General features: G+C 34.7%; 1 protein-coding gene across 4 annotated transcripts in view; it reads right to left on the bottom strand.

The window, feature by feature from the left end:
- Positions 1–13204, bottom strand: part of DPH6 (diphthamine biosynthesis 6) — a 205738-nt gene that overhangs the window by 98461 nt on the left and 94073 nt on the right. For all 4 annotated transcript variants that reach the window (XM_085301636.1, XM_085301634.1, XM_085301635.1 and 1 more), the window contains exons 11-12: positions 10607–10736; positions 6026–6200 (exon numbers count right to left, since the gene is read on the bottom strand). In XM_085301636.1, coding sequence (XP_085157762.1) covers positions 6026–6200; positions 10607–10736 — 305 coding nt within the window. The remainder of the gene's footprint in view (positions 1–6025; positions 6201–10606; positions 10737–13204) is intronic.

Genomic DNA, 13204 nt, shown 5'->3' with positions numbered 1-13204 from the left:
AAAAAAAAAAAAAAAAAAAAAAAATCAGTGGATTCCTCCAAAGGAGATTGGAGAGCAAATGGAATACTTAAAAACAGTCTGAAAACATTTTAAAATTCTCCAGATAGTCTTTAGGATTCAGCTTCCAGAGCTGATGCCACTTCAGACACATTTGAAGATTCCTCCTGCCAGGAGGTACATCTAGAGGATCACAAGCAGAAAAAAAACAAACCGTCTCCAAACGGCACAGGATTCCCGTCCACAGGTTGCCTCAGCTGCAAGTATTTAAGGCTCATCATATAATCCAGAGTACGAATATTGCTCACCACTGGCCAATGGAAAGATGGTCCTTTCCTCCCTGTAAGATTAGTAAGCTATACTCTTAAGTCTTTTCATCTTCTAAAAGGACTTGTTTTCACAACCTACTACTACTTCTATAATATTTCTGCAAAAGGTACGATGTTTTCCAGGTACTTTTCTGATCTTACAAGGTGGTCTTAAATTTGTATGTTGATTCACTTCTATGTTTACACAGGAGATGCAAGTCCAGTACCTAATAGAAATTTAAATGGGGGGCAGGGGAGAGATKCCTCATAAAATTGAACCTTTCTACTATATATTATGCTACCGATATTATGATTTTTACTTAGATTATATATATTGCAGTTCAATTGATTAAACTGTATTTTAAAAATACACTATAGACAGTGCCTACAAGATATATATCAGGCATTGGTAATCTACTTTAAATTCCAAATTTGTGGAAGCTATCTTCTTCCTATTCAGCCAACYTCCCTGGAGTGCATTCAGAATGCTTTTCTAAATTTCATTAACTAAAGAAAAATGTGTCTCCTCTGATTTACAACAAAAAAAATAATGASTTAACCAGGTGAAACAAGATCATTTTCAAATGTGTAAAGACTCCTTAAAGACTGATTTTTTTTTTTAATTAAAGAAAACCCAAAACTTCTCAAACATTTCAGACTATTTCCATTAGGCACTACAAATCTGCCACAATTCTGCTGACATCAAAGGAGATACGCCAACTTACATCAGCTGAGAACAMGCCCTTTAGTCTAGAGCTGTCTCTCAAGAACGCAGAAATCAACTAAACAAAAGCAGACACAGTAAATGATATTCACAATTTGCTTCCCTTGCTTCTTTGTGGCAGACTGATGAACTAAGAGAACCCATAGAAGAAACAAACCTCCACATGTATTGCAAACTCTGGTAGTTCATATTTATTCCTAAAAGATCTAATTATATGARAGATCTGTGTTTAACCCACTTTTGCTAAGAGCAGCCTGAGAATTTCCTCATGTGGGTTAGTGGGACCAGCTTCCTTCCCACAGGCCGAGAAAATGTCAAGTTGTAGCTAGTTTTGAGTTTTTACTTGAATCTACCGCAAATTCCTATGGAAATACTAAGGAAGCACACATTCAAAATAAAATTGTTCTCAAGAACCTGCAATTCTGAGTTTCTCATGAAAGTTAAACTGCTTACATTTATATCTCACCAAATACTCTATATATCCAAAAACTGGAAAGATGTAGTCCTGTCTAGTACAGTTACCACAGTCAAACTGGAAGAGAAAGTAATCAAGGTTATTTTCACACTTCATCTTAATACAAGTATTTCAGCCCAGCCACAGCCTCTCAAATAACAYATAAAAACAAAGGTAAAAGAGGTAAAAGCACATGGGAATCTTCCTCTCTTATTATCACATATGGTATAATATTATAAACTGTTGTTAAATCACAGAAGTAAAGAGGGGAAGGAGGAGAATAAATAACTTATTGGCTATACTTATGTGGAAAAAAAATAATTCTTTAGAGTTTCTCAAAAATGTCAATTATATCTTTAGGAATCTCACCATGATTTTCTCAGTCCCTGATTCACTAATCCTTCTGATATCTTTCTGTCTTCATCCTTTTCAGGCTGATCTTCTTACAAGTATAGTCACTGCATCTCTTGTAGTGAGTTTCCTCCTTAAAACACGCATTTTGTTTAACTTGTTATGTCCAGCTAAACGTRCTTTTGGAAACTGCAACCAGTCAGATAGCTCAAGTAACTGGTTACATAATGGGCAAGGCTAYTTCCAACAACACCTTCTCCTTTCAAAGCCATCTGTTACCAACTGTGCACTAAGATGTGTTGGATCATTTTCAGTTTCATTGTGGGAGAAGAAACTAAGCCTTCTTAGAAGGGAAACATTAGAAACACTGCCAKAATCCTTATTTCCACTATTGCTCCCACAATACTTTTAACTCATTGTGTCTTTGATGTTCAGAAAAATAAAAGGCATTTTATGAGGCAAATTTATGAGAAGGTAAGCAAACATGGGGGAAAGAACCCAAATTTGATCAAATTATAGGGAAGTGGTCACTGAAATTAAGAGATTAAAAAGACTCTTGTTCTTCATGTTTGAGCTACTGGGTTCAGACAGTGTGAATGAGAAGATTGGAAAAAGAGGCCTCAAGGAGGCCAGAAATTGAGATTTGGCAGTGGCAGAAAGACTTGAGGTCATGAGGGAAAATCACAGTGTGACAGAGCAACGAGAATATTTCATCATTTCACACATGAACAATTAAGCTAAAAGCTTCAGTAGACATAATCAAGTCATAGTTGTACATACGCTATTATGTGTATAAAATACATTACGGYAGTGTCAAAAATTACTGTGGCATATGAGAGTACAATAAACTCTACAGCTGCAGTTTATTTGTTCATTTCCAGATAGAAAAGCATTAAGAAACTTTGCCAAGACAAACAAACTAAAGTGCAAATAGATTTTTAAACTGCATTAACATATTAGAAGAACATCTGGTGCAAACATTGTCAAGTTTCCATGCATTCTTAGATAAGTATTTATGGTTAGTGTTTCAGCTGCATTGGGATTCTTTTCTTCTTTTTTTCTTTTATGAACTATGCTCACAGTTCATAAATGCTCAAGGAATGTTCTCACAGAATGGATAATCATGAATGAACTCTAAGTATAAATTTCTCACCAGTAGGTCTAAATCCTTGACATACAACTGTACAGTTAGCTTTTGTGAAGATGGTAAGTAAGCAGGCTCTAGACAAGCTATCAGTTACAGTTTAGTCTTGATAAATTCTTTGATTCACTGGCAAAACAGAATTAAAACAGGTAAATAATAAGATAAGAAGACAGAAGGCATGAAGAGGACAGTGACTAATGCAGAGTTTTCACTTCTGACTGCTAAGTGTTCCTAGACTTACAGCTCAGGTTCTTTTTGTGTAAAAAAAATCTGCTTCCCTTCTTTTTGTCAATGAAATTGAAAAAATGGAAATTTTAGATAAAACATAAAATTCTTCGTAAGACAGCTAAAATTCACTACTGCTAGGTTCTGCTTGGTCTGAAATGTGTCAAATAATAACTGGAAGACTGACAAAAGCAAGGTAGAACATTTAATCTCTCATTAGCCTGTGAGATGAGGTTTATAGAGAGACCTAAAATCTTTTATTACATCAGCTGATGTAATTGAAAGAAAAAAAAAGCACTAACATCACATAGTGCTGGATATTTGTGACACCATTACTGCGATCAGCAGTACAGCTGTTACTGTAACTCCRAAGTATCTTACAATCCAGTTGCTGACACTGACAAAGATTGACAGAGGTTCCTGCACCAGGTGGACCAAAAAAAAAATTATCACTATTTTTTCATACATATGGGGAGGTGAGTCACATTGTACCTTACAACTGTTTACATTTACTTCTTACAAGCAGGAACACTGAGACTGTTATTAAAGAATGTTACTCTCAGAAGAGGAAGAATGTCTTATTTTGCTCTAAATACTCTGAATGAAATTTAGAACCTAATTTCATCCCGCCGCTGTTGTTTGGTGTCTGTCAGACTGAGGTCAGAAGGACGTTCTCGTGGTATATTTCAAATCTTTAATTTTTGTCCTCATGGTATGGTTGGCAGGACCCTGCAAGGTTCCTACAGAATTAAACTGATGCTCTGCTGACTGATTTGTTGAGCCTGAAGTGTGAATACCATAATTTGCATGAACTACCTACACTTTTCARCTGTCAGCTCTGTACTTAAACGTCAGTGCACATCAATCCCAACTGGTAATACTCTGGGCATTACAGTCCTTCGTCTATTCCAAAGTGAATGAAAAGTCTGTACTAAACTATGTGATGACTCTTTAGCGTGCACAAAACTTTATAATGGACCAAAAACACTTTACTTCTGCTGGTGACCTTGAGAACTGAACACCTGCCTGATACTTAGCAAGTTTCTGAAAATGCCCCTAAAGAAGCTTTCACATTTAGAAAAAATACATCTGAGATGATACAAGGCCCATATTTTATATTAATAAATTTGCAAATGCAAATGCTGTTTATGTACTTATGCATTTTTCTGTAACGTATTCTTTATATGTTGTATGTTTTTTAYACTATTTTAGAAAGTGAAACAAACTATTTAAAAATATGAAGTACATTTTATTGAAATAAAAAAATGAATACTCTTGTGGATTTTACCAGATCAAGTTATGCAGAATAAAAATCATATCAAAAAAATAAAGATGATTAGCAAGATAAAACTAGGATAACATTAAGTATTAATACTTGGATAAAACATATTGGCCATAGTAGTGAGGCCATATAKAGCAAAGGAAAATTAAAACTGTTGGTGGCATGCACATTACCATTTGATTTAGTGGCCCCATATAGACGTTTGTAGACTAGAGACAGAACTTATCCATACAGGATAACACAAGTGAGTGATCCTATAGCATAGGTGCAGCTTTTGGTAACTGTTTCTTTAATCCTATGGCCTTTGAATTCTAAAAGTAAAAAGATTTGTCTTTCATCTTAAGGAAAAATGGTATGGCTTGACCAATATAGCCCTCTGGGAAAAAAAAAGACATTAAGTTTTCCTTAACGTTATAATTTCTGACCCACGTTACAAGTTGTGTGAAGGGAAATGAATCTTTATTTGGCTACGCTGATTGTCCCACACCACTACGAGATCCAGGAGGCTGACAGTGTGTCTGCTTAACATCCACTGATAGCACAGGACTGTTCATTTGATTACAAAAGCAACGTTAAGTTTATGCCCTTATCTGAATTTAGTCTGTCAGTTCTAGGCCAGATTAGTTACAGGGACATAACATCAAAAAAGCTTCCCCAAATTTACCACTGTAAAGTTCATTAAATTTAATCTTTGCAGGACTACAGAAGACATGATAAAACATGACAGTCAATGTATAAAACTGAATGAAAAAAAATCTAATAACCAAATTTCTGCTTCCTCTAGAGAAACTGATATAAACAGACGACAAATACGCACCTTGCTTTAAACCACAGGAGGAATATAGTATTTACCTACCAACACTTCCTCCTGCAAATTATGTTCTCCATGAACTTTTGAAGCAAAACACTGTTCCTGAAATTTTCTGTAGACTATCCTAAAAATAAAATTCGTACATAGACAAAAAAAATWTATGATTCCATGGGCATTATATTAGGTGGGTTTGTAGACTGAAAGATGTTCCAGGCAAATTAAAATAGCTGACATACCATGTTACTTGAATCACAGTTTGTGCTACACAATAATTTGGACTGGACTCTGTGTTACACACAAAGAGAACTGGTAAGGAAAGGATATACAAATTTTGCCAACAGAAAATTTAAGACGTTTCATCWATATTCAGAGTGGTACTAGCTAGACAAGAGGATGTTTTGGTACTCCATCAATCTGATTAGGAAAAAACTTTTCATTCAAACATTTGGTCCGCTTATCTGTGACAGTTTACTGCCTGTTTTCATACTTGTTAAATAGTATATAAGCTGATGCAGGTTGCTTTCTGTTTTTCTCCCTAAGTTTTAAAAATGTATCTTCAACTGCTCATTTAAGAATTTTTTTAAAGTAGAAAATAAGAACAATTCCCTTCAACTTTAATACATTCTTTCTTTTTTGCATTTCAAGATGGGAAAGAATGAGACTTTGTAACTTTGTACCCCTTCCAACGCAGTGTCTTATAGCTCATAAGAAATAACAAAGATTTCCTACCTTGATGGACTGACTGTAAGGTCCTATACTAGCAGGTGCCCAGTGAGAAATGCTCTGTACATGCATGACCAGCTTTTCATCATGCAGTGTATCATCAGTCGCAGTATCATACTTATGCGCAAGGCAGTCAATGCAAAACAGTACTCCGTCAGGTAACAGGGTTTCCACACATACTCTGAAAGCACAAGGCAATTATCTTTGTCAACCAAAGTTTGCTTGCACCAACTTTCAGCATTTATTTTCCATGTTTGTTGGGTATTACGTTATGAAATTTTGTCAGGAACATATAAAAAGGCTACAGTATCATAATAACCAGCTAGTACTTACATGGTTGCCTCCTCTCGAAATTATGATCAATTTGAGACTTCTAACAAGTTAGTTTCTCCTTGGTGACGCAAATTAATATCATAGTCAATGGCCCATTTCCATTTGGTTATTTTTATGCTGTTCATCATTTTATTAAGCACAAATAGATGAGTTCTGTTATTAAAAAAATCATTACCATGCCACTATTTAAAAATCGCTATATAAGTTATGCTAAGCAGCATTCAGACTATGTACCTCTATCATTATTGTATTCTTATCTCCATCCATTTGTTACTGAATCTGCTTCTACTAGCTGGACTAGAGATTCAGTTTTCTAAACAGTAGCAGCTTACTGTTTCTTCACAGCTTCCTCACGTTATAATGCAATACTGAATGTATTTTTCTGTTATATATTAAGTTACATGACATGCACAAATTTATGATAGAACTGAAAATCTACTTAAGCACTCATCAAAAAAGTTCACTTTTCTTTGTACAGGTAAGATTGTGTGTGCACAGACGGACAGAGAGACAGCCTGTTGCATCTGCACTGTGAAAAAGTAGTGGGGAAAAACTTGGCATTTCTAAGCCTGAAAAATAATTACATTTGCAGTCCATGCATAAAAAAGTCATTTAGCTCCCAGCAGAAATCTAACAAAAAATTATTTGTTCTATTTGCATAACATATAATACAACCTTACAAAATTCTTCTTGATTCTCCCAAGAAAACTACCTTTCTCTCCTTCTGCCCTATGAAAATAAAGTATTTTTTCCTCATTACCATCATCATAAGGATGGGTGAGTACATTTTCTGCTTGGGCTGGTAAATTTTCAAGACAATTTTGCAAATTTAGTGCAGATCCACACCCTTGAGTCTGCGCTTCTAGCATATTACTTGTGAGAACTCCCACAACCAGGTCTCTGTGCATAATGCAATTATGCAGCCATGCAAACTGCCGCATAATTTTTCTTTTGGCCAAAATGCAACATAAATCTGTTTGTTCCACATAAATAATCATAAAAGCCATTTTCCTGCAACCTCCTAATCTTTCTAGCTGTTATTTTATGACCTTTCCAAGAAGTGATGAAAGACTATGTGGCTGGCTATGTAAATGTGGAGGCTTAAGACATGCAGCAGCATGAGAAGTGAAGGAAGCTAAATCTGGAGAAGGGTAAGTGCCTTTCAGAGGACTTAAGATACAAAAGACTGGAGATTCATTTTTGTGTATTTCACAGCTGGGAATAGATCTCTACTCTTATGGCACAGAAAACCAACATTCCATCCCTCTGTGGTTTGGTAATCCTGCAYCACAATTAGCATCTCAAAGAACCCTCTTCCAGCTCTCTTTAGCCTTTTCTGACACCCAGGTGGTAGAGATGCTTTGGAGAATGTGAATCTATCATGATATGCATTATCTTAACAATGTCTTTTAATTATAATCACACTATACTTAAAAGTCAGTGACTATACTAYACTTCATACTCTGTAATAAAAGTAGAATACATACTATGTTACAAAATTGTTAAACTTAAAAGACAATCCCCATCCTATTTTATTAGAAATAACTTTATTTGCAGTAAATAAAATATACACAGTGCTAGAGAAGGAACACTTGGTCATGTCAGTGTTAACCACAGACATAATACAGTATTTGCAATATAACTTGAAACTAACAACAACAAAAAAGCTCCATCACTTTTTCATCACCCAGATACTTATGTATTGTATTAGTTTATATGAATCTTTTCCCAATGAGAAGATATTTTCCACTTTTTTATAAAAAGTATCTTATCTAAAATAAAGGAGGATAATGAGCATTTTTATTTTAGATGGTAATTTGTATCACATAAGCCATATAATCTCTTAATATTTTCCTTTCCCTCCTTATTTGTGTTACCAGGATGATRAAGGTGTTTCTAGATATAAATGAAAAATGATAGGGAGACTAATAAGATATCAAATATTATGGAGCAATGGTAACAGATAACATTTGATTTTTACTATGATACTTCTATACTGCATAATCCCTGTTATATATCATGTGATATCACTGTGCTCTGTAGCAAATGCTGGCTAAGAATTTAATTTTGTTCCTTTCTCAATTGGTTCCATTTTGTATAAAATATAGAAAGATTTTATAAATTATGGGAGACGACATTAATAAAGATGCATGGAAATTTTTCTTAAGAAACCATTCAAAGCAGTGAGTTCTATATAGACGCAATTACTAGTAAAATTATTACTAAGTTATGTGAAACATATGCTATTAGCCTGAATAAAGAATAAAACATTTCCAGGTGCACAACAGGAAAAAGTAGAGTCTGCTTCTTTTAAGGTATTTTGTGTAACACTAAAATTGACAAAAATACATAACATTAATATTTTAATTAACAACTTGAGTAGAGGTGAGCACTAAGATWGTAGGTTCGGAGAATACGAGATTAAACAAAACAGAAAATGTAAGGATGGTTGTTCTGGGGCATTACAATCCCTGACAAATATGTTCAATAAAAGTRAAAAACCTGGGAATCAACAATTATGAAAGAGATGATGTAACAGTGAAAGAGATACACTGGCCAGATAAATAGGCAAGAGTCAGAAAAATAATGACAGCCAATAAAAAGATCAGTATTATCTGGAAAAGAATACATACAGGCATCACATAAAAGAACAGGGTGGATACTGTTTTTCTCTCCTACATCTGTGGTAAGGAAAAGAACTTAACCACAACAGATACTGACAACCTGGTCAGAATCCAGCAGAATGTGATAACTACAATACTAAAACACAGATTAGAAAAACTACTCTCAAGAAAGATTAAAGAGCTCTACAAATTGATCACAGAAGGCCTGATCTTGAAAAGAGTTGTGTTACAAACTACTAAATTACAGATCAGTACAGAATCAAATGAAACTTGGGTTCAGCATTTTCTTTAAGAAGCTAAGAGGCTTAGAGTCCCGCACTTTGTCCATATGATATAATGGAGTATGATGTAGAGACTCACGCTAACAAAGACGGAGCTAGGATGTACACATGGTGCTATGTTTCACTGCGAGGAGGTACTASTTGAGATCCAAAAACTGCATGTATGGTCCTTCTATCACGTTACTGTTTTCACCTAATAGCTCCTTCTCTTATTGACATTAATCGGACTGAATGCAACAATGCTACCAATTCTGGTGCAGTTGGTACCAGCTCCAACTTCTCTGTGCTATGTTTCACTGCCTGGTGTAAACAACTAATGTGCCTGAAGTCRTGGTTCGCTGAAGATTAACAACAGTCTACAAATCTTTGAAGGGGAAGAAATGAGTATAGTAGTTCAGCCAGCCATAAGCAGGGAAAATGAAATGTATTCAAAATAGAAAACTTAGACTGAGTATCGGGAAAGGTTTAGTTTCAGATACAAGGCTAAGTAACCGACAAGAAGATGTTTTAGTGGAAAACAACAGGTCTGCAAACCTAGCTTTTAAATTAGCTCAAAACCAAAACCTAAGGATAGGACTAGCGTAGCTTTTACTCAAATAGCAAGTAACGTGGGTCAGAAAAGCTGCTATGAAATTCACTCTTGAAAATTAAGTACTTATCTCAATTTATTGTTGTATCTTTCCTATATAATCTGTAATCTCTTGATGCTGCTCTGAGCAGAAGGCTGGACTACCTGACCACCAGAGGTCCTTTCCAACCTGAATTATTCAATGATCCAAGCTGAATTTTTCAGACTATAGAAGAGAAGACTCTGTATTCATGGCTTAAAAAAAAAAAAAAAAAAAAAAAAAAAAAAAAAAAAAAAAAAAAAAAAAAAAAAAAAAAAAAAAAAAAAAACAAAGCAAAACAAAACAAAAAAACCCAAAAAGCTGTTTTTGTAAGATCGTACGTTTTTTAAAGTAAAGCAAAGCAACTGACAGGCTAGTAATATACAAGCAAACCAAAAAAACCCTAAAACCCCAAACTATCAATATAAAAGACACATCAGTTCAACTGAGTCACAGACAGGGACTGATACAAAATTTTATTTTACTGCTATAGGACCCTGTAAGAGGGCATATATAAACTTTATGGAAAATATTAAGGAAGAAAGCTCCAACTCYAGTGTTCTTGAGCTCAGCATCCCTGATGCAATTACTCTAAAAGGCAGTAAAAGTATATTTCTGAGTCTGTGAGATGCAAAAATTTGTAAAAAGCTTCGTAAGTATGGTACCAATAATACAGTATATTACAACGTATCATAAATACATGCAATAGTCTATTAGACTATAGTAGTAGTCTAATCCTACCTTGCTGGTGGACACAAATCAAATTCTGTCACATAAGCTGAATTTATAACAGTGAAATCTTTCATGCTCTTCATGTACAAATGTACCAAAATAATATCTTCCAATTTCAATCCCTCTGAAGTCAAATTAGCTGCAAGATAAAAATAATATAACTATTRAAAATAGAATATTCTAAATTTGTGTAGAAAGATAGTAGAGGCATCTTGTGTTTGTTCAACAAAAGCAAATGATAATAACTCAACACTTCGTCTACACATGACTGAAGGCTTTTGCAACATACTACCCTTACAATACACACTTTTCCATGAAATTATTTTTCAAGTTGAAAAAGTTCTGATTATACAGAAAATATAAATTAATTTTATCCACCCTCAATGAGTTGTTGCTTTAATATATCATGCATGAATGCACACACACACACATACACACACACATATATATGTGACAGTCGCAATTCCTTTTACCCATGTTTTATCTTGTATTTTTTCTTTTCAGACAGCTGAAAAGAAAAAATGACAGCTAGTAATCTATAAAGCACTTTGAATCACGAAAGTACAAAACTGGGAGGGGATGGTAAGATGCCATTTAATCCATTACCCTCTTCAAAGATGAGATCAAGTGTTTATATGCTATTCCAGAGGGTTGATTGTCTAAACTATTTTTTTTTTAAAAAAAATCCTTACTGCAATAATAAGCTCTATATAAACAAAGAGTTATAAATGGCAAGACAGACAACAGGAAACAGAAGTGGCCAAGACAAAACTGAGGGAAAGATAACAGCAGAGAAAATCTCCGCTCAAGAAAGAACTTGGGAAGTCAGGATCACCTGAACACGTAGAGAGAAGATTCAAGCCATAGCACGTAAGAAGACAGAATCTACTACTCTTACACACCAAACACCACAGCAAGATACGTGGGATCAGCTCAGCAGGTCTGCAGTCTGGTCCTATACCCATGAGCAACAGAAACTAAATTAAGAACAAAGTCTTCTGTGAAAGATATGAATAAAAATAAAACATACAGAGTAACGGAGCGTGATGTGACCCAACTTGAAGTGAGTGAGCTCCTTAAACCTCTTATCAGTGTAACTTTGGAGATCTTGTCTTTTAGGATTATCGTGTGTATATATACATATATTTTTTTTTCTAGTGCAGCAGTACAGGAGGGTAAAGATAATCTGTTGGCTGTTGCTTTAATGAGAAACAAATACTTTTTGTGTAAAACATTTCTGTGCTTTTAAACACGGTTCAAGAGCTGCCATACTTCCATTAAAGTCAATATGGCCATATCAGTACTGGATTTCGCTCTAAATTTCCCAGTTTTACTTTGTCATACTGCTTAGTATGGCAGTTTCGTCAATCTAAAGAGGGGAATTCTTACTGACAGAAAAGAAAAGTGTATGCTAAGCGATACAAGAGACTATAATGCAGTTGACATAAAACACATCCAAAGTCATCCAATTTGCAGAAACACCAGCTGAGAAATTAGCACACAATGAGAATTCTATATTTGAAAGCTGACTGATGGCAATCACTAGGTCAACACCAGCTGTAACTTCATCAGTTAAGAAGAAGATAATGATACTTTTCAAATTTCCAGTCAGTATAACTTTTTAGTCAAGAAGAAAGTGTTTCAGCCTGTAGTTAAAAGTTTTACAGCATTATCTGGAATATTTTGAGGGGGGAAGAAAAAAAGCAGGTCTAAATTTAAAATGCTTAAGTCACAAAGCCAACTCTAATTAGTAAAAACATAACAATGGTCACAAGTTAAAAGAAAGATTTGGTTAAATCACAATTTCCAGGTTTATAAGAAACATCTTTTTAAATAAATTAAAGGTACAATCCTCTTGTCCTCTGCATGCACTAGAGGAATGAAGGGAAATAATCCCACCCTAGCTTGCAAACAGCATAAAACTGACTTCCCAAAGCACTGTATCTGGCAGAAAGCCATAAATGATGAACCAGTTACCAACCCACTGCTTGGGTTCTTGACCCACAGCAAGAGAAAACTTACACAGCACAGTTCCAAAATGTACAGGCAAAGTATACAGCATTTATATTGAATTTCAAGCCATTCACTATTCCCAATAACATATAAAATATGGTCAAGTGAGATTCATATTTACTTTGGCAGAACTCGTTCTGACAAAAGATGACATTGACCAGAATACATTTTTTAAATGGGTAATCTGAGTAACATCCTTTTGCTGAAAACTACAAAAGACAGTATCAATATTGTCAACTGCAGGTAGTATTCTAGACTAAATTTTCATGTAGTAAATATCTGTGTAGTTTTCTTTAAGCCTATGGAGCTTTGCCAAGGTACAATTGCACCAGAGCTGCTTTACATTAAGCATTGCATTCTTTGTCATCTTCCCATCACTAGAAAAAAAGTTTAAATAAATAGTTTAAGAAAATAAGTGTAAACAATAAGATACTGAATTCCTTCCTGCTGGTCTKGGTTTTATGGAAGAAATCTATCCACTTGACAGAAGAACTGCATGCTTCATATGGTCCAGAAATAATTTCCCTTTCTGAATCCTTCTGGCAACACTCACCTCTTTAGAGGACATTAAATCAATTAACTCTGCAAAGAAAA

This window comes from Rhea americana, unplaced genomic scaffold (genome assembly GCF_003343005.1).
Source record: "Rhea americana isolate MKP2758 unplaced genomic scaffold, rheAme1 scaffold_18, whole genome shotgun sequence".
Taxonomy (NCBI): Eukaryota; Metazoa; Chordata; class Aves; order Rheiformes; family Rheidae; genus Rhea; species Rhea americana.
This window is presented reverse-complemented; position numbering and strand designations above follow the sequence as displayed.